Source organism: Erythrolamprus reginae, chromosome 3, assembly GCF_031021105.1.
Source record: "Erythrolamprus reginae isolate rEryReg1 chromosome 3, rEryReg1.hap1, whole genome shotgun sequence".
Taxonomy (NCBI): domain Eukaryota; kingdom Metazoa; phylum Chordata; class Lepidosauria; order Squamata; family Dipsadidae; genus Erythrolamprus; species Erythrolamprus reginae.
The window spans coordinates 60721406-60743512 of record NC_091952.1 but is presented as its reverse complement, the minus strand read 5'-3'; the positions used below and the strand labels follow the sequence as shown (position 1 = coordinate 60743512).

At 45.6% G+C, this 22107-nt stretch overlaps 1 protein-coding gene across 3 annotated transcripts in view; it reads right to left on the bottom strand.

Moving 5' to 3' along the window:
- Nucleotides 1-22107, bottom strand: part of LOC139164022 (complement decay-accelerating factor-like) — a 31085-nt gene that overhangs the window by 7734 nt on the left and 1244 nt on the right. For all 3 annotated transcript variants that reach the window (XR_011558558.1, XM_070745588.1, XM_070745587.1), the window contains exons 2-7: nucleotides 19513-19701; nucleotides 16950-17135; nucleotides 8081-8180; nucleotides 7353-7438; nucleotides 5347-5544; nucleotides 3910-4092 (exon numbers count right to left, since the gene is read on the bottom strand). Coding sequence is in view for 2 of the 3 variants with exons in the window: in XM_070745588.1 (XP_070601689.1) it covers nucleotides 3910-4092; nucleotides 5347-5544; nucleotides 7353-7438; nucleotides 8081-8180; nucleotides 16950-17135; nucleotides 19513-19701 (942 nt within the window). In the remaining variant the exon portion in view is untranslated. The remainder of the gene's footprint in view (nucleotides 1-3909; nucleotides 4093-5346; nucleotides 5545-7352; nucleotides 7439-8080; nucleotides 8181-16949; nucleotides 17136-19512; nucleotides 19702-22107) is intronic.

Genomic DNA, 22107 nt, shown 5'->3' with positions numbered 1-22107 from the left:
CCAGCCAACCACTCGAACACCGTGTTAGAGAGAAAAAAAGCCGGTAGGGTGGCGAGAATACCGCCTTCCCCCAGCCACTTAACCAAGCGCTTCAAGTTAACCGGCTGGGGGAAGGCGGGGCAGTTGCCAGTTCTTTCGAGCTGCAGGAAAGGCAAGACGGCTGCCTTTCCCTAAGCCGCTTCCTGGAGACCGCTTAAGGATATCGCTCTGGGAGAGGAGGCAACTGTTCCAGTTAAGAAGCAAGAATCCACCCCCCCACCGGCTTTTTTCCTCTCTAGCGCACAAGCAAAGGAACCAGCCAACCACTCGAATGCCGCGCTAGAGAGGAAAAAAGCCGGGTGTGTGTGTGTGTGGATTCTTGCTTCTTAACTGGAACAGTTGCCCCCTCTCCCAGAGCGGTCTCCAGGAAGCAGCTTAGGGAAAGGCAGCCGTCTTGCCTTTCCTTCAGCTTGAAAGAAGCGGCAACTGCCCCGCCTTCCCCCAGCTGGTTAACTTGAAGCGCTGGGTTAAGTGGCTGGGGGAAGGCAGTATTCTCGCCACCCTACCGGCTTTTTTTCTCTCTAATGCAGCGTTCGAGTGGTTGGCTGGTTCCTTTGCTTGCGCGCTAGAGAAAAAAAGCCGGTGGGGTGGCGAGAATACCGCCTTCCCCCAGCCACTTAACCCAGCGCTTCAAGTTAACTGGCTGGGGGAAGGCGGGGCAGTTGCCGCTTTTTTCGAGCTGCAGGAAAGGCAAGACAGCTGCCTTTCCCTAAGCCGCTTCCTGGAGACCGCTTAGGGATATCGCTCTGGGAGAGGGGGCAACTGTTCCAGTTAAGAAGCAGGAATCCACCCCGCCACCAGCTTTTTTCCTCTCTAGCGCACAAGCAAAGGAACCAGCCAACCACTCGAATGCCACGCTAGAGAGGAAAAAAGACGGTGTGTGTGTGTGGATTCTTGCTTCTTAACTGGAACAGTTGCCTCCTCTCCCAGAGCGGTCTCCAGGAAGCAGCTTAGGGAAAGGCAGCCGTCTTGCCTTTCCTTCAGCTCGAAAGAAGCGGCAACTGCCCCGCCTTCCCCCAGCTGGTTAACTTGAAGCGCTGGGTTAAGTGGCTGGGGGAAGGCAGTATTCTCGCCACCCTACCGGCTTTTTTTCTCTCTAATGCAGCATTCGAGTGGTTGGCTGGTTCCTTTGCTTGCGCGCTAGAGAAAAAAAACCGGTGGGGTGGCGAGAATACCACCGCACACACAAAATCAAACTTTAGCACAGTACTTTCAAGTGCCATGCAGATGACTCACTTCATTTTCTCTTGCAGCTGTGCTTTGCACAGCAGTTTCTAGCCCTGCTCTTCAATTTTGCCACCTGCCTTGCTCAACTCCTCCAGCTCACAGTCAGTAGCAGTGGGAGGAGAGAAGGAGGGGCAGGGGTGTGTGGAGCACACAAAGCCCGCAGGGTTCTGCTGCCCAGTGCTGCTGAAGAACAATTTCCCAGCCTGTCTGCTTCTGCTCACCGTGGACCAAGCAAGGAGGAGAAAGTAAAGGGGGGGGGAATTGAAACTTCCTGGGTGAATTTGGGCCAATCAGAGCAGAGTTCCAAGCAGAGTTCCAGTGCCATCTTAATTCTTATTGGGGTGGGAGGAGTGGAAATTGAAAAAAAAAATTGGGATAACAGAAGGATACTGGTCGAGGAAAGAAAATAACACAGTGGAAATTTCTTTACACTTAACTTTTTTTAAAGGACCCCTGGAGGGCCAATAGGCAAAAAGGAAGCTGTGTGCTCCCGTATTTGGGTATACCAGGGTGATTTGACAGAAAAAAGCATATGGCTCTTCCCTGGAACAAACTGAAGGGATAAGATCCTGTGGTCTAGAGGTTAAAGCTACTGCCTTTCAAGACATACCCCAGAGGTTCAAATCCTGGTATGGCTAGCTGCAGAGCTCAAAAGAGCTCAAAATAGACTATACTACTCTCCCCTTTTTTCATTATCAGCAAAAATATGTTGTTTGTTTGTTTGTTTATGTGTGAAGTACACACCAAAATAATAACAATCTCAAACTGAAATCCCATATAGCTGTTCTACTGAACACATTCTGCAAAGGAGGTTTTACAAAATCAATAACACTGATTTCGTTGTTGTCTTGGGTGACATCTATGGAAACAATTCAGCTACTCAGGCATGAAAATGTGCTGTTCAGACAAGGTACTTATCCGCACACACACACACACACACACACAAAATTAGAGGGGACATTGGACTCAGCCTATAATTTACACTTCTGAAAATGAGGTACAGTGATACCTTGTCTTACAAACTTAATTGGAGGAGGTTCATTAGGTGAAAAGTTTGTAAGATGAAACAATGCTTCCCATAGGAAACAATGGAAAACTGATTAATGTGTGCAAGCCCCCCCCCCAATCGCAAAAATGGGCGCTCCGCTTGGCACCACCACCCGGCTATCATCTTCTGAAACAGCCAGGGGCTTCTCGGCGTTCTCCCGAAGTCCACATTTTGGCTGGCCAGGAAGGATGTCTCCATGACATCAAAGCTCTGCCCCTGGAATTTCCTAATGGGATTACCCACCTCTGTTTGAACCTCCCAACCAGCCGACAGCTCCACGGCTCTTCTGTGAAGGTGACAGACAGGTGGCGACGCTTCTCGGTGTTCTCCAGAACCCGAACACCGAACCTGAACTTTTGCTGAACTTCTGGGTTCAGCATTCAGGAGAATGCCGAGAAGACCCCCGGCTGTTTCGGAAGGTGACAGATGGGCGGCGGCGCTTCTCGGCGTTCTCCCAAACCCAAACTCGAACCCGAACTTTTGCCGAACTTCTGAATTCTGAATTGTAACTTGCAATCTCTGGCAATCCCTTGTCTATAAGAATGGTCTAAGGCATCCTTCTAATTTTCGTGATCTTAATTTTACACGAGACCCCATTTTACAACTAATACTATTACCCAGAGCAACTCCAAATTCAACCTGAGACTTGTATGTATTCTGAAGCATTGTTGACATCACATTTTTAAAGTTGTTTAGTGGAATTTAACAAATAAATCTCTACGTATCATCCTTAAATAAACAAGTCAAATTATGGCAGAAAATGTAATAGGTATGAACTCTTGCATATCATGGCTTGGTGCTTTGTGTTTTAGCGCATTCTGAAACTATGCTTCAGATGGATTGAGAAATAATTTGTATTTTGGTACAGCATCATTTTTGAACTTATTTTATCATACTGGCATGTCAAACAAAGTATAGTTGAAACAAATCATGGCTTACCAAAATGTATTTATAGTTTTGTTGACCATCCTTTGTTCACTATAGAGCTAGACAAAGCTCTATTTATATAATTTAGGTTTGGAATAGAGTTGTAATAAGTGACTGCACAAAATCATCCTTGGACAGCGACCACTGTTTATGGAGTAATTTTCAGAGGAGGTCTCCATCTTTCTGCTTCCCAAGATCTGATATTGTATTTCAGTCTCTTCCAGTAAAGAAATGTAAGGAAATGTGACTATGAACAAGGCAGTCAAATACCTTATTCTGCAAGGGCCAATCTAACCAAAGCAGGGAGAGGAATGGGGAGTGCAGGAAGACTTTTCCTTCATGATCAAAATGGATTGTGTACGTATTCCTCTTTTGAAGAAACTGATTTATAACCAGTTAATAAGATGGGTTGTATATGAAAGGACAGAGGAATATTTCCAATAGCTCCTAAGACTATATGAATATAATTCATTATAATTCACATTATAATTCACCTATAGTTATTGTTTCTTATCATCTGATTGAACAGTGGTGGCCACTATAAGTTTACTTGCAAGAAAAGATTGAGTAGCAGAGGCAAAAAGAGAAAAGGATGGTTCATGTTAGTCAGGCAGAATGTTTTGTATGAAATGTCACCAAACTCTCCTGCAAGGCTGTAAAATAGTTACCTTTGTCACATTTGGGGACGGCAGGAACCCACGAACTGTTAGCCCCACATGTAATACGGAGTTCTTCCAGAGTAGAATAGCCAGGATTACATTTAAAGCTGATGGCTTCATTATAGGTATACGAAGGGTTAGGGGAATGTTGTATTTCTCCATTTTCCACTTTTGGTAGATCACATTTGACGACTGAAAGAGAAAGCAGAATTTCAACAAAACCATATCAGAATAACAGCCTATGCGTAAAAACAGCCAGGAGCTGCCCTTGGCTAAAAAGGATATATAATTAGCAGTTGCTTTTATTTTCCTTTTGTCTGTTAGCATCGGATATTAAGCAACTACAAGATAACATTTGGTTAATTTTTCATTCATTCTCTGTCTTTGGAGTTTTCATCACTTTTGGTAGTCTTCATCTTATGACCACAATTAAGTCCAAATCTTTTGTTTCTATGTGAGACAGTTGTAGGTGGAGTAACAACACGGACACAAAGAGCTGGATTTAAAATGGGTCATTTTTATTAATTAAATTTGCATAATTTATTCAATAAATTAGCATAAATTTAAATATAACCCTACCAAGGACCCGCAGGGTCAAACAATTGCTTCCGGGGCGGAAAATGACGTCAGAAAAACTTCCGGGGCAACTTATGGGCGTAGCTCCATGCTGATCCAGGTGAAGGGCCCCGCCCTCACCTGGATCTCTGCCATGCACCTGCATGTGGGAGGTCTCGCCATCTAACCCCTAGAATTGGAAAGAAATGGGCGGAACCCAAAGACAGGTTCCCCCCAATTGCTCAGGCCATTAGCACCATGAGCCTTTGGAGAGAACCTGTCACTCATCCCCAAAGATTCCCAATGGAGAACACGCAGTTGCTAAACACCACCCAGTAACAATTTCAAATCATCCTAAAGAAGACATCCAGATACTGGTAGCAGTAGTTGTTCTTCTCCCATTTTTTTTCTCACAAAAATGGGGGCATTTTTTCCTTTCCCCCAGTCCACAGGAGCTCTTTGTAGGCTCACCAGACCCTTTGCCCGCCCCATTTTTGTGAAAAAGCGGGCAAAAAATGGTCCGTTTTTCACAAAAACATGGCCATTTTTGCCATCCCCCAGCACCCAGGAGCTCCCTGCAGGGTTCCCACATGCTCTGTTAAAAAATGGGATATGGGGGCGGGACTTCATTCAAGACAGCAAAAATGAGTGTATTCGGTGTATAAGATGCACCAACATTTCCATCCTCTTTGGGGGGGGGGGGGGGTTGGGAAGGTGCATCTTATACTCCAAAAATACAATAGTTTCAACAGGAAAATTCCTATCTGGTAATCCACAGCAGCCCAATGCTTAGAAGACAGGATTCCAGCTAGATTCCATTAACAAATGGAAAGCAACAAAGGAAGCAATTTTACACAGTGAAGGTAAGTAAATAATATAAAATTCCATTACTTCTACATTCAGGCGGAGGTGAATTCCACATTCCATCTCTTCCATTTTCTGAAACTTTACAGAAAATACTTGAATCTCCAATCATGGAGTAATCACGATCACACTGATAACGTACTACCGAGGAATAGTCGTATTCATCTGAGGGATCACCGGTATATCTTCCGTTGGCAATTACAGGAGGGGCAGCACAAGTAATAACTGGAGAAGAAAATCAGCATGGATTCAACTAGAGTAGAATTGCAAAATATCCTGGTTTAAATTATCATATAATTTAAATGTTTATCTGCTTGAAATAATTCCCTAAATCCATCAGGTAAATGCACATATTTGGAAATTTCCTGCTGTTATCCAAAACATGAAAGTCACTTTTGTAGTAGGTTCCAGTAGTGGTGGGAGGGAAAAAAAAAGATCAAGCTTAAGGGCTTTCAATAGTATCATTTAAGGACTACATATATCCACGGGAGGAATCTCAAGCATGGTCAGGATGCATGCATATTGGGCATAACTTTATACCTTAAATTGAGATTCAAGAGGTGATATTGCTATCCTGATGCCTGGAGGCCAGAAGATGAGGAAGATGTTTAATCTAAGCAAAATAAAGTAACTATATTAGGAAGCTATCTGATTCCATGGAAAGGGGGGGGGGTTGTAGTTCTCTTTAGTTCAAGATATTTCATAATCTGCGGATCACTCCTCTGCAAGGAACATATGGCACCTGCCGCTAGTAAAGCCTTTCCACAGTGTCATTTTGTGTGTTAAGTTTCAACCTCTTTTGGAACAGGAAATTCCTACAATCACTCATGCCTGCCTTAAAAATCTCTTGGATGAGCTATTGTAACAAACTGTACATTGGACTGTCCTTGAAAATCGCTGAGAAGTTATAGCTAGCCCAAAATGCAAAAAGTTATGGGTGCATCTCATTTTGTCCCAACAACACCATTACTTTCAGAGCTGCACTTCAATGGGTTTATTCAACTTATTGGTTCTCCTAATTAAAGCCCTATACAGTTCAGTGTTCCCTCTAATTTTTTGGGGGGGTGGGCGGAAAAGTATAGTGTCTGAGCCGCAGTCCCTTCGGGACTGGGCGGCACAGAAATAATAAACAAACAAACAAATAAAAAACCCACCCTATTTTGCCTCAGAGAATTTCAAAATAAAATACTGTACTGTGTGTCTATAACAGTGAGCTCATAATAGGGCAACTCTATCAATATCAAAATGCCACTTAAATAGTTGAGCTAGTTTCAAACTAGATTTTGATTTTCTTTCTCTCTTCCTTACTCCCATTCTTTTTCTTTCTCTTTTCCTTCCTCTCTTTTTTCTATCTGTTTCTCTCTCTTCCTCTCTTCCTCTCTCTCTCCTTCCCTCTCACTCTTTCCCTCTCGGCTTCTGGGCAGGTTTAGAAAACTCTGAGTTGATGATGATTTTTAAGTGAGCGATTGCTCACTGCTCAGCTTAGAGGGAACTATGATACAGTTCATTACCTGGGTATCTTCAGAGATGCCCACTCCAATAACTGCCTCACCAATGAGATCTGATGCCACCCTTGTGTGGAACCACATTCCCATTACTCCAGAAATGAAAATGGCCCCAACCATAAACATCCAACTGTTCTTGCAGATCTTAGGACCTGCAATGTTGCACTACAAGAATATTTTCTCTTTAAACAAGTAAACAATTCACTACAAGAATTGTTTACTTATTTAAAGAGGTTCACATCCTTTGGGCTATAGCTGTTGCTGCACTTTATGTTACAGCTTTTATTTTTACTTTGTAATTTTCACCTGGTTTAGGAATATCTGTACTGTTGTGTATTGCTCAAACAATGGAGGAAAGAGTATGATAGATAAATTGTGTTGACATGTTCCATTTAGGCATTTCCCATATTTTTAAGCAGGCAGAATAATTTTACTGGTGACTAGTCAGACTGAACTTTTGCTATTAGGAAGTTAAAAATAAAAGCAGCAAAAAGAAGCCTAATAAGCTTAAATGAAGTATCACCTTACTTTTGCACTGTGGAAGTGGTCTATCCCAATCAACACTGCCAAAAGTCACAACACACCATACAGTGGAAATACCTTTCAGTCTATACCTAAAAAATAATTAGTAAATGAATTATTAAAACTACAGTATACAGATTATTTAACCATGGAGTGTTCAGTTTCAATGTCTAAAATAAGCCACAACAGGCTGGAATCACACAACCATTGTTCCAATCAAAACCAATTATATTATGATGTACTGAAATGTAGGACACCAATCATGATAATACTCTGGTTCATATTTGCCTAGTAAGAATCTATAGAAGCATATCATAGGAACTTGATAGGTGTGTATTCAAGAAATGTTTGTCTTCAAGTAGTCAGTGTCAAAGCTTTATATCACAACCATCCTAACTATTCTAGTTCTGCACTCTCTCCCTATACCACAATCAGATACTGAGATTTAAGAAGTCACACATATACATGCCAGCACAGTAGAAACCTTCTCTATCTAACTCAGTTACTGAGTTATGTATTAAGATTACCTTAAATACTTTCATCAATCAAACTGTTTTAGTTTTAAGTTACTTTTGAAAGGTTTGTATCTTAAAGAAGAAATACAAATAGTGATAATACATAGTTCACAATTGAGATTTGTACTATCAATACTTAATGATACAGTACATGTTTATCAGTTGTCCTTAAATATGTATATTTTTAGAAGTTACTTCAACACACATTCTCTAATTTACCCATGATTGCAAGCAATGGTTATTTTATCTCCAAACAGGAAGCCATCTCGCCCAGATTGTATGTTGCCATTGTCTACATGTGGAGTAGGACATCGTTTTCCTAAAAGAGTGAAACAGAGTTATTTATTTATTTATTCATTCATTTTTATGCCGCCCTTCTCCTTAGACTCAGGGCAGCTTACAACATGTTAGCAATAACAGTTGCTGGAGAGACGGAGTAACGACACGGACACAAGAGCTGGATTTAAACTGGGTAATTTTTATTAACATAAATTTGCATAATTTAGTCATTAAATTTGCATAAATTAGCATAATCAACTATGACCCGGAAATGGACCTGCAGGGTCAAACAAATACTTCCGGGGCGGAAATGACGTTATGACAAAAAACTTCCTGGGCAACTCATGGGCGTATCTCGATGCAAGTCCAGGTGAGGGACCAGTCCATCACCTGCGACCCTGCCATGCTTTGCATGAGGGGGGTCCCACCGGCTACCCCGAATCCGGGAATTAAAGGTGCAGGACCCAAAGACAGGTTCCCCCCAGCTGCTCAGGCAGGCACTCCCTCCATGAGCTTGCGGAGAACCTGTCAATCATCCCCAAAGATGCCCAAGGGAGAACGCGCGGTTGCTAAACCACCCCAGTTTTCCGCCCCTAACCTGCCACGGAGCGGGGGTCAGATCTCTATCTTGGCCCCCCGACTCTCCCCTCTAGCTGCACCAGCTCACGCAGAGACCGCTGCAGGTCCTGTAAGAAAATGGCATTCCCCTGTTCTGACAGGTGAACGCCGTCGGCCCGGTAAAGCCATGGCCGGTCTATTGTGATAAGGGGATGGGCCACTACAACCCCACCTAGTTCCGTAACTGTTGTACCCAGAGCCCTATTCACCCTACGTCTCGCCCGGTGAATGGCCCTAAGGGAAGAGGCGTCCCTCCACACAATCCTAGGTAGGATCTCTGACCACACCACTTGTGTGGTGGGCCACACCTCACGAAGCCTTTGCAGGTCTTCGCGTGCCTGGATGATCAGCGCCAGGCCTCCCAGCATGCACAGGTCATTGCCTCCTAAGTGCAATACCAGCCACCTGGGTGCGGCCACAGGACGCTGCCCACCCAAACCCACCTGGGCACGAAGCCTTTGCAGGTCTTTGCGTGCCTGGATGATCAGCGCCAGGCCTCCCAGCATGCACAGGTCATTGCCTCCTAAGTGCAATACCAGCCACCTGGGTGCGGCCACAGGACGCTGCCCACCCAAACCCACCTGGGCACGACCCCGAGGAGCCGCCCCAGCCATACTGCCGGGCGCAGCCACAGAATGCTGACCGCCCAGCAACGCCGGTAGGAGACCCTCCCACCGCATACCTCTCCGGCCCATCCAGGCAACCTTGACCCACTGCCCCAGGGACAGCTGGGTCCCGATGGCGCTCCTGGCTGCTGAGCGGCCGGCCCAAAATATCATGCTGTGGCCACACAGCAGCGCCGTCGGTTTCATGTTAGCCTGGGGACCTGCAAGAGGACACACACAGAGAGGTTACCCAGCCTAAGCCCTGCCTAGGATCCTCAGTGAGCCTAACATAACCCAAATATGCCGCTGACCGCCAGCGGCCGATCTCCCGAATCCGATGGGCCGGGAAACCAGAAAGTGCCACGCTAGTGGCGGCGCCGATGCGGAACGAATGCGTTCCATAACCGGCGGGATCCATGCCTACCCGGGCCATTGCCCTGGACACTAGCACCCAAAATTGGTAACGGGTCAGAGGGGTACCGTCCCAATGCCTAAACAGGTACCCTTGCCCTGACCCCCGCAGACCACAATAAAGCTGTAGGGCGGCCACCGGACACACCGACTGGTCGGCGGCCGCACTAAGCTGGATAACCCCTCTGTGTAGCTGATCCGTCTTAGACTGCCTTACTACAAGGGATACCCCCCCTTATCTAAAGGCCAGATCAGCGTACTGGAAGGCCCGGAGCAGAATGTCAGCCTGAGACGACGCATGGCCTCGCTGACCCTGAGGGCCCCAAAAAACATGACACAAGTCGCTGCCCTAAAAAGACGGGCCTCGTACAATGAGGCACACAGACTGTCAAAACCCCCGTTAATTAAAGACAGCTGCTCCACCGTCAGAGCCCGACGAGTGTCACCAGGGCCCCCCGCTTGCTCCCTCAGCCAGCCTTCCAGCATCTTCCGGATGCGAAAGGCACCCGAAAAATCTGCAACCCCCCCCCGCCTTGGACAGAAAGGCGAGGCCGGCTAACCCGGACCGGATCATCCTAACTGACAGGCCACGCTGCCTAAGCTGGACGCAAAACTCGGCCAGGTGCTCTACAGGGACAGGCCAACTAAGTTGGTAACCCCTGCCCTGCCTGAAATCCCCAAACTCCTACCTGCACGCTGGTATGCCCTGAGGGTGCCGGGCGCTACAGACAAGGAGATTGCCTTGGATGCCTCGTCTCTCCACCACTCTGGATCCCCCCCAGACTCCAGAGGTGGCCGGGGAACGCTTCTGGCAACTCTCGGGCCCACGGGGCCAGGGTCCGAAACCTGGACAACTGACCACGGGACAAGGCATCAGCGACCCCGTTATCCAACCCGGGGACATGCCTAGCCAAAAACAATGCGTTTAGGGACAAGGACCTGTGCACAAAATGGCGGACAAGCCGCATGACCCTGTCGCTCTTAGAGGACAGGGCATTCACCACATGGACAACCGCTAGGTTGTCACACCAAAAGTGCACGGTCTTGTCCCTAAACTGCTCCCCCCAAAGCTCTAAGGCCACTATTAAGGGGAAGAGCTCCAAGAACGTCAGGTCCTTAACCAACGAAGAGGCACTCCATTCCGGAGGCCATGCCGACCAGCACCACTGGTCACCTAACACTACCCCGAAACCACAAGTCCCCGCGGCATCAGAGCAGAGCTGCAACTCAGCTTCCAAAAGAAGCTCGTGCCTCCAGAAAGACAAACCATTAAACCTGACCAAGAAATCCCGCCACACGCCGAGGTCAGCCCTGACCCCAGCGCAGAGGCGGGTACGATGATGGGGCAAACGGAGCCCCTTCATCGCGTCGTATAACCTCCTGGAAAAAGCCCTACCAGGAACAACTACCCGACAGGCAAATTAAGAATGCCCGCCAATTCCTGAAGCTGCCGTAGGGTAACCTTCCGGCAGTCCAGCACCTCATCAAGCTTCCTTCGGATTTTGAGCAACTTCTCCAGGGGCAATCTGGAAGATTGCCCCTCTGAGTCCAATTCAATACCCAGAAAAGTAATCCTGGTGGCGGGGCCTTCGGTCTTCTCAGAGGCTAAAGGCACCCCTAAGTGAGCACAAAGGGCTTTGAAGTCCCGCATTAGAGCAAAGCATTGCTCCGAATGCGCAGGCCCCGCCAACAAGAAATCACCAAGGTAGTGAACGACAGTAACCAGACCACTTTGCCTCCCGAGCGCCCATTCCAAAAAGGTGCTAAAACCCTCGAACAGAGAGCACGAGACAGAGCAACCCATAGGTAAAGCCACCCTCGAAATGGAAGCCCTCGAAATGGAAGCCCAACAGCTCAAAGTCGTCGGGGTGTATGGGGAGGAGCCGAAATGCCGACTTAATGTCGCATTTACCCATAAGGGCTCCTGTCCCACACTTCCTAACCATAGTCACGGCCGCATCAAAGGATGCATACCGGACCGAACAAAGCTCGTCAGGAATGAAGTCATTCACTGACTCCCCTTTTGGAAAAGACAAATGGTGAATCAACCTAAATTCACCACTCGCCTTTTTGGGGACCACACCTAAGGGAGACACACGAAGATTCGGGAAGGGCAGTTCCGGGAAGGGCCCGAGGACCCTGCCCTCGGCCACCTCCTTCCGAATCTTCTCCCTAACAATGTCTTCATGACCAACAACCGACCTAAGGTTGTCAGACATGAAGGCCCTCCTAACACCCATGTAAGGGATCCTAAATCCCTCCGAAAATCCTAGCAAGAGAGCGGCCGCTCTCGAGCGAGGGTGGTAGTCGCCCAACCAACCCTCAAGCACTTGCAAATTGATTGGACTGGGCCCTTTTACCCCCAACAGGTGGGGGAGGCTTTGGGGGACCCCTGCCCTTCCTTTCCGCCCCCTTCTTGGGGCGGGGACACACGGCTGCGGAGTGGTTCCCCCCACAAGTCCCGCATGCATGACGAAACCTGCAAAAGGGACGAAAACACGCCCCTTTTGCGGCGAACTTGTGGCACACCAGAGAGGCCCCTTTTCCCACTCCACCCGCCGCGGCCTTGGCCGGCGCGGGCGTCACGGGCTCCTCTTCCATAAAGTGACCGCTGTCGGTCCTATCACATCCTTCCTTCCCGGACATATGCGTGGCCTGGAACCAAAGGTCCGGGACCACCATATCCGAGGGCAAGTAGGGGTCATGGGCGATACGCATCCTAAACCCCTTATCGTAGTGCCTCCAGATCGTACCTGCGTACCCAAAGTGGGCTCTCGCTATTAGGTCTATGTATTTCAGCAGTGCCGCGGCCCTACCCGGCTGCCTCTGAATTACTACCGAAGCGAAGGTCAAAAAAGCGTACAGCCAAGAGCTGAAACACTTTGTGACCTTCGTTTTTTTAACCTTCTCCCCAGGCACCACCTCCTTGTCCTGCTTGGGGACCTCCCTATTTAAAAGGGAGAAAAGGTCGACATATTCCCCCCGCCAGATTGCTTCCTTCACAGACGGGTGGAGATGATAGCCCAATGGTGTCGCGGGCAACCCACAAGGGATGGCCCCAGGCTTGATGCTGGCAAACGGGTCCCACACCGTGGTGGCCCCCATCCCCAGCACACCAAGCCCCGGTGGATACACCAAAGGGGGCGGTGGCATAATGGCCGACGGAGGAGGGATCCAACCCCCCACCCCTGCCCCAGGTGGGAAAGATACCCCTGGCGCCCCTACCGGCGGAGCCGGCGGGGACCAAACCTGCCCACATGTGCCCGCAGTGGCCCCCAGGAAGCTATTGCCACTCCCCAATGCAGGCGGGATAAAACCGGGACCCTGCACGGGAAGGAGCGGTGTAGTGCCTGCGTGTGGTGCAACCTCACCTGCCCCGTAAGGGGTGGAAGCCATCCACGGGGGGCCCATCCTCGCCGAGCCCTGGAACGATGACCACTGCCCCGACTGGGCCATCTGCCCGGTGTGGGCCGTCTGCCCGGTCTGGGCCGACTGCCCGGTATGGGCCAGCTGCGCGGTGTGGGCCATCTGTCCCTCCTGGGCTGGTTCCTCTTCGTGGTCGTTACCCCATGCTGCGGAGGCAGTCATGGGAAGCCCCTCCGGGCCTGCCCCAGACCGCCACCGCTCCAGCTCATCGAGCCTCTCCAGGACCCTGGCCCAAGAGAGAGAAGGAGAAACCTCGGTTTGAGGGACCGTGGGCATGAATCCCACCCCCCTGCCGCCGGGACCACCCCCGGGGGCCCTTCCGCACTGGCACGAGCCCGAGCAGAAGGCCTCGCCGCCCTCCTAGGCCGAACCACAGGTTGGGCCGGAAGGGCCTGGGCTTGCCTCTTTTTAGGGGCCATGGGCCGGCCTCAAACTATTTTTATGTTAAACAGAATAAAGAAGGGGGTGGGAGAGAACTACCCCCAAGCAGGCTGCACCCACGAGGCAAGGCCTGCTTATGCTGCAGGCCTCCCAATGCACCCCCTGGAGGGGAAAACCTCCACCCTCCCCAGCGGTTGCAGCAAGGCCTCGCTGCACCGCTTTATAGGGGCCTTTATTCCAAAGGCCTCACCCCCCCAGGGACCCTGTGCACCCCAGGAGGCCACCGGAGGAGAGCACCCCCACACCCCGAACCCAGGAAACTGGGGGGCAAACCAGGGAGGAGCACAGCTGCTGCTGGCTCCGCAATGAATCCTCTTTGCCTGAAGGCAAAAGGAGGCCTTCTCGCCCACCACAGGCTGCACAAAATAGTGGCTGCTGCATGAGGCTCCTCCAAAATGGCTGCCGCAAGCAGAACGGACAAGTGTCTGCTCGTGGCTTGCTGTCCGGGTGAAAAGGAAGAGCCCCGGGCCTGCTCGCCCTTATATAGGGCAAGCAGGCCCCGCCCGGACCAATCAGCAGCCGGGCCAGACAGGCCCGAACTCCCGAGCGAAGTCTCATCTCACGAGACTTCGCTCGGGATTCAAGATGGCTGCTGCCATGAGGGTCCGGTGTCTCCCGGTCCCTCCAGCAAAGCCTGCTGCCGGGTAAGTCCGGTGCTGCAATTTTTAACAGAGCCAGTATATTGCCCCCACAATCCGGGTCCTCACTTTACCGGCCTTGGAAGGATGGAAGGCTGAGTCAACCTAGAGTTGGTGATGATATGAACCGCTGACCTACAGATCTACAGTCAGCTTCAGTGGCCTGCAGTACAGCACTCTACCTGCTGCACCACCCCAACTCATATTATCTTTCTTTCTTTCTTTCTTTCTTTCTTTCTTTCTTTCTTTCTTTCTTTCTTTCCTTCCTTCCTTCCCTCTCTCTCTCTCTCTCTTTCTTTCTTTCAATTATCTAATCTATATGCTGCCCAATTCCTCAAGGACTCTTGGTTACTTGCAACAAATAAAAACAAATGAGAACAATTTAAAAAATAATTACAAAATCCTAGTAAAAACCATACATATCTCTCAATATCTCACATGTCCGACTCTAGATGGTATGTTATTCAGTCAATGGTCTCAGGCTTGCCAGAAAAGCCAGATATTTACAGCTTTGTGGAATGCCAGTAGGGTGGGGAGGGTATGGGGGTAGGTGGTTCCAGTGAGCCGGAGCCACCACAGAGAAGGCCCTTCCCCACAGCCCCCCCAAAGTTGTTTGGTTGACACGACCCAGAGAAGGCCAACCTCAAGGCCCCTTTGAGGTTGCTAGAGGTATAGGGTAGGAGGTGGTCCCAAAGAAAGTCTGTCCCTAAGCCATGTAGGGCTTTATAGGTGATGACCAACACTTTGAATTGCATCTGGAGACTGATTGGGAGCCATTGCAGCTCCTGGAGAGTTGGCATGGTGTGGGTGTACCTAGGTACACCCAAAATAGCTTGTGCGGCTGCGTTCTGGACTGGTTGAAATCTCTGAATGCTTTTCAGAGGTAGCCCCATGTAGAATACATTGCAGTAGTCAAGTTGTGAGGTAATAAAAACATGAGTGACCATATAAAAAGCCTCCTGGTCACGGTAGGATTGCAACTGATTCCCATTCGCTTCTGTCTATTCATTCAGCAGAGGGTGTTTCAACCTTTGCCTCTGGATTACTCATTCTTCAATCCATATTATCATGTGTTATCTTTGTGATTCTTACAATAAAATAAACACAGAAGCTTAGAAATCCTATTATTCAACCTTTATATTTCTCCATTTTTATTGCATCAGTTGTTTTGCTAGGCAGATCTGCTTGATAACCTATTCCAAGCTGTTCGTGTCTATCGGTTCACTTCCGTGACTGTTCATGCATTTACATGTGAAAACATCCTGAAGTAGTTTATAAAGCAGTTGAATTTTAACAACTTTAAAAAGTTGTTTTTCAATATTATTGAAGGTTTTCTTTAGAATGTATTTGCTACTTTCAGCTCTCAAAGGAGAGGCAAAATATAAATTTAATAAATGATAAATAAGAATTCTGATTTATCATAAATAATAATACAGAGAGTAAATTTTGATTGATTTCTCCTAACTTCCATAGTCTTAGCATTACATCCATCCTAGGATCCTGGGCTTGCTGTTCTCCAAAAACATCTGAGTTAATAAACCAAACTACCTAGTTCTGAGGCAGCATTAAAATGGTTGGTATATCCTAGTATTTTTAATTGATTCTGCTGGCAGAAGAAATCAGGGGGAAAATTCCGAACACCCACCTAAATGCTGCTAAAATTTTCATCATCCAATAGTCAAAACTGGGCATAGCTAGTCTAGTGACAAAAAGGACCAGGGGAGATATGATAGCAATGTTCCAATATTTGAGGGGCTGTCACAGAGAGGAGGGAGTCAGGCTATTTTACAAAGCACCTGAACACCAGATAAGAAATAATGAATGGAAACTGAAGAAGGAGAGATTCAATCGGTAAATAAGGAGAAATTTTCTGACAGAGAAATCCATCAATGGAACAGCTTGCCTTCAGAAGTTGTGGGAGCTTCATCTCTGGAAGCTTTCAAGAAGAGACGGGACTGCCATCGGTCAAAAATGGGGTAGGTTCAACTTAGATTAGATGAGATTTATTGGATTTATATGCCGCCCCTCTCGGTAGACTCGGGGCGGCTCACAACAATGGTAAACAAAACATAGTAACAAATCTAATATTTCGCAATCTAAATTACAGTTTTAAGTTAAAAAATCCAAAAGAGCCCCAATATATAAAAAACAAGCACACAATCGAATCATACACAAAAACTACATGGGCAAGGGGGAGATGTTTCAATTCCCCCATGCCTGACGGCAGAGGTGGGTTTTAAGGAGTTTCCGAAAGGCAAGGAGGGTGGGGGCAATCCTAATCTCTGGGGGGAGCTGGTTCCAGAGGGTCGGAGCCACCACAGAGAAGGCTCTTCCTCTGGGTCCCGCCAGACGACATTGTTTAGTCAACGGGACCCGGAGAAGGCCAACTCTGTGGGACCTAACTGGTTGCTGAGATTCGTGCGGCAGAAGGCGATCCCGGAGATATTCTGGCCCGATGTATTGGGTGGGAGATTGGGCTAGATGACCTACAAGGTCCCTTCCAATTCTCTTAATTTAATCTAATCTAAGAAGAATTTTCAGTTGCTGTTTTATTCAAAGTAAGATATTGGCTAGGAATTAAATGTACAACTTTAAATCTGACAACTTTGAAGAATTAAACATATTTCATTCATTATTACACAATTCCTACTGATGCCAAAAGGTACTCACTTTCACAAAGTTTAGGAAGATCTGACCACAAATTAATATCAAGACATGCCATAATAGGTTTTGCTATACGCAAATAACCAGGGATGCACTGTAAGCGCAGAACAGTTCCAATAGCATAGCCATCTGCTAGCTCTCCTCCCTCTTTTAGTGAAGAATCGGGAGGGAGAATTGGAGTTGGACACCCACCTGTAGATAAGAAAACATAAAGAAGATTTGAAGTAAAGAACATAAATAAATGTGTATAATAATACTGAAGTTCAACCATTCAGTTTTAAAGGAATTGGGACAAGAAATTTCAAGATCTCTGACAGATATCCCTTTCTTCATTCCTGGAAAACTGAGGAATGTAGTCCCTGTCTTCAGGAAAGGTAGGAAAATGGGATCCCAATAGAATGAGGAGCTTAACCTTAATCTCTGGAAAGATGCTATAATAGGTAATAAATGGGACCATTTATGACGATACTGTGACCACCACCACTTTTCTGATAAATGGGCAGTTCTTTCAATGGTGCCATAGGCACCACCACCTTGTGTTTTGCTTTGGCTTCTGTGCAGCTTTTAGTACTGTACATACATGCGTGTGGCCCCATGTGATGCAACCCTGAGCGAACCAGCAGCAAAGAAATAGAATAGAATAAAATAGAATTTTATTGGCCAAGTGTGATTGGACACACAAGGAATTTGTCTTGGTGCATATGCTCTCAGTGTACATAAAAGAAAAAGATACATTTGCCAAGAATCATATGGTACAACACTTAATGATTGTCATAGGGGTCAAATAATCAATGAAGAAACAGTCAATATTAATAAAAATCTTAGGATACAAGCAACAAGTTACAGTCATACAGTCCTGAGTGGGAGGAAAAGGATGATAGGAATGATGAGAAAAACTAGTAGAAATAGTAGTACAGATTTAGTAAAAAGTCTGACAGTGTTGAGGGAATTATTTCTTTAGTAGAGTGATGGTGTTCGGGGAAAAACTGTTCTTGTGTCTAGTTGTCTTGGTGTGCAGTGCTCTGTAGGAGTTGAAACAGTTTGTGCCAGGATATTTTCCCAACCCTCTTTTTGACTCGTGCAGCATATAGGTCCTCAATGGAAGGCAGGTTGGCAGCAATTGTTTTTTCTGCAAATTAGGAACCTATCCCTGTTTCTAATATATATAACATGAGCAGTTAAGACAGTTCAGCTAAGAACCCATTAAAATGAGCATATTGGGGATATCCTGTAAATGTCTTTACCTGAATGTTGATTCCTTGTATTCATCACATATGCATTTTATTACTGTATTTTCTTTTATCTATTTTACCCTTTAAAAAAGATCTTGTGTTTTTGTTTGTGTTCTGCTATGATTGTAAGACCAATCAAGTAATAAAATAACCATTATTTTACTGGATTATTGTTGTGGAGGAATTCCAGCAAGTGCTAATATGCCTTATTGGCATTTGTTAGCTAGCAAGATAACTTTGTGACCAGAATTGGCACTGGATGTGGGATCTGAGTTGGCATCATTTCTATATAATCAAATGATAGAAACATAGAAACATAGAAGACTGACGGCAGAAAAAGACCAAAATAGGCAGTTGACTCCAAAATCCAGACAGCTATTCCTTGTGAGTAGACCACAGCAAAAAAAATTTCCTATAGTTATCTTATGAGTGGAGTGGCTGAGAGTCAGGATTTACACTAAGGTCAAACTTTATGGATACTGCATTTGACCAAGTTTATCAGATTTTTGGGGGGATTTGCCCATGGTTTCCACTTTATACATATTATTCATCCATTTTTGCCCCCACCATTTGTCTCAACTGCAAAGCAAAAATATTGTAACACTTTGCATATACAGTGGTACCTCATCATACGAACTTAATTGGTTCCAGGAGGAGGTTTGTAAGGTGAAAAGTTCATAAGATGAAACAATGTTTCCCATAGGAATCAATGTAAAAGCAAATAATGCGTGCAAATCCTTCAGGAAAATCCCAAACTTTAGAAGGGAGGTGAACAGAGGGCAGGGAGGAGCAGCTAAAGGGGGCAGGAGGAAGAAGCAAGGCTAGACTAAAGGGTGAGTGGGAAGGAAGAACGGCAAGGGGGGCGCCCCTCCCTTTTCTTTCTCCAAAAGACACCCTTTCAGTTCCTTTGCAAGTACGTTGTTCTCTACAAAATCTTTCCTCCTCCAAGCCGCCCCTCCCTTTCTTCAAAAAAGGGGGGGAAAAGAAACCCCTTCATCCCAGCAGCAGCTGCTTGGGTTCGTAAGGTGAAAATAGTTCGGAAGAAGAGGCAAAAAAATCTTAAACACCGGGTTCGTATCTTGAAAAGTTCGTTAGAAGAGGCGTTCGTAAGATGAGGTACCACTGTATAGGAGTAAATAATTTTCAACCAGCCAAATTCCTGGAAATCTGTTATCCCTGAAAATTAATTGCATTAGTTTTTACTTCAAGTTCAGAATTAATAGGACACTTAGAATTTATAATTGGGAAACAGATGGAAGGAGCCCAACTTTGAAGAATTAAACATATTTCATTTACTATTTCATAACAGCCAACTATTGTTGACAAAAGATACTCACGTTTACAAAGTTCAAGAAGAACTGACCATTTATTAGTGTCAAGACATGTCATAGTAGGAATTGTTCCAGATATATTCACATAACCTCGATTGCACTGTAACTGCAGAACAGTTCCAACAGCAGAAACATTTGCTAGTTCTCCTTCTTTTAGTGAAGAATGGGGAGGGAGAACTGGAGTTGGACATTCACCTGTAGATAAATAAAAAGGAGGACATTCTGAAGTACAAAACAATGATAGAGATCTGTTACAATATTGAAACCCAACCATTCAGTTGTGAAGGAATTGGAAGAACTATCAAGATCACTATTAATAATTTTTGCCAATTCCGGGAAAATTATGGAATGGGCCCAGGAAAGAAAAGAAAAGATCCCAACAGACTAGTGAGCTTAACTTTAATCTCTGGGAAAATGTTATACAGTAATAGGTAATAAAGTATGCAGTTTGCAGGGATCTTAAATTCAATATTGTGATCCAAAGGCCAATATAGGTTTGGATATATAATGGTCCTGACAGAAACACCAGCCTGAAGATGACGAGTGAGACCTCGTCGAAACGTCACCAGAAATTTCCAAATCCTACACGGGAAGAAACCCGAATATACCAAGACCGTCATACCTGTACCCGTGAAAATCTACGAAAACAAATATATATATATGAGAAATGTTGTCTCATCCTCTGACAAGATAACCATTCCACTGATGAAAAGGAATATGACAGATATAAGGAACCTGGATGTTATCCAAATTTTGAAAAGGTCTCAATATTCCAGAGTTATCTTCAGGGAGAAATGTAATTTAATAAATTAAGTATTTTTTTTTAAGCTGATTGTGAATCAGTAATGAGAAGCAGCTATTGGAAAGATTAATACAAATCTGAACACTTATTGAAAAAAAAGCACATATGAAATCATTTCTCCTCTCTACATTGTACTGGGAAGACCACACCTGGGTACTTGTGTCTGATTCTGAATTCTACATTAGAATAATAATAGAATAATAGAATTCTTTATTTTATTTATTCAAGGAGATTGAGAGGTTAGAACTTATTCAGAGAGCAGTAAGAAAGATGATAAATGGATGGTGACATGGCCTTGAGGAGAAGTTGAAGGAATTTGGGATGGTCAGTCTAGAGAAGACTTAAGAGGACATATGAGTTATGCTATAGTATAGTTCAAGTATAGTTCAAGTAGGGAAATTGCAGGGAAGGCGGAAACTATTCCTCAAGGTTCAGAAATTAGGATCAGGAACACCAAGTTGTAGCTGCCTGGATTTAAATTAAATTTATTTTAAAAAGCCATCTGATGATAAGACCTATATAAGAGTGAAACAATTTAGTTGAAGAGATTGTAGATATTCCATTTTTGGAGGTTCTTAAGAAGACTCTAAATAGTTTTCCTGCTTTTTCTGTGACACAGATTAGATTATTTGTTTTTTCCCAAGCCTACAATTTGATTTTCATTTTCCTCTTCACTACACAAAGGAATACTCTTTCCCCTTGTTACAGGGGACCCTTAAAGACTTGGATTGACCCCATCAGTGTTCCTTCTAATTTTTTTTGGGGTGGGCAGAAAAGTATAGTGTCTGAGCGGCAGTCCCTTCGGGACTGGGCGGCACAGAAATAATAAACAAACAAACAAACAAATAAAAAACCCACTCTGTTTTGCCTCAGAGAATTTCAAAATAAAATACTGTACTGTGTGTCTATAACAGTGAGCTCATAATAGGGCAACTCTATCAATATCAAAATGCCACTTAAATAGTTGAGCTAGTTTCAAACTAGATTTTGATTTTCTTTCTCTCTTCCTTACTCCCATTCTTTTTCTTTTCCTTCCTCTCTTTTTTCTATCTGTTTCTCTCTCTTCCTCTCTTCCTCTCTCTCTCCTTCCCTCTCACGCTTTCCCTCTCAGCTTCTGGGCAGGTTTGAAAAACTCTGAGTTGATGACGATTTTTAAGTGCGCCATGGCTCACTGCTCAGCTTAGAGGAAACTATGGGCCCCATCTTTGTTTGCTTTTTAACATAGATATTATACCCTTGGGCTTTGCTTCTTCTGTACAACAAAAGGTCTATATGAGTACAGCCCTACCCAGGGATTAAATAAATATACACAAATCCATCAGAACCTTGGTTTTTGAGTCTAGGTTTATGTTCTGAAATAGAAAAAAAATAGAATTCAAGAATAGCTAACTGCTAGCTGTAGTCTCGCTCTCGGTCACAAAGCAGCAAAAGAATCGCGCCTTCCTGCCTGCTTGAGCAAATACTTGGAGGTAATGAACTTGTAGACAACCCTCACCCTGCCAAAGACTTTGGAGTACTCATATCCAATGACCTAAGTCCTAAAGCCCCCTGTAACAACATTGCCAAATAAGCATTAAGAGTTGTCAATCTAATCTTACGCAGCTTCTTTTCTGGTAACATTGATCTGCTAAACAGAGCTTACAAAACATTTGTCAGACCAATTCCTGAATACAGGTCACCTGTATGGAACCCGCATTGCATTTCAATTGAGAGTGTCCAGAAATATTTAACAAGAAGAGTCCTTCATTCCTCTTCTCACAACAAAACACCTTACTCCACCGGGTTTGAAATTCTGAAAT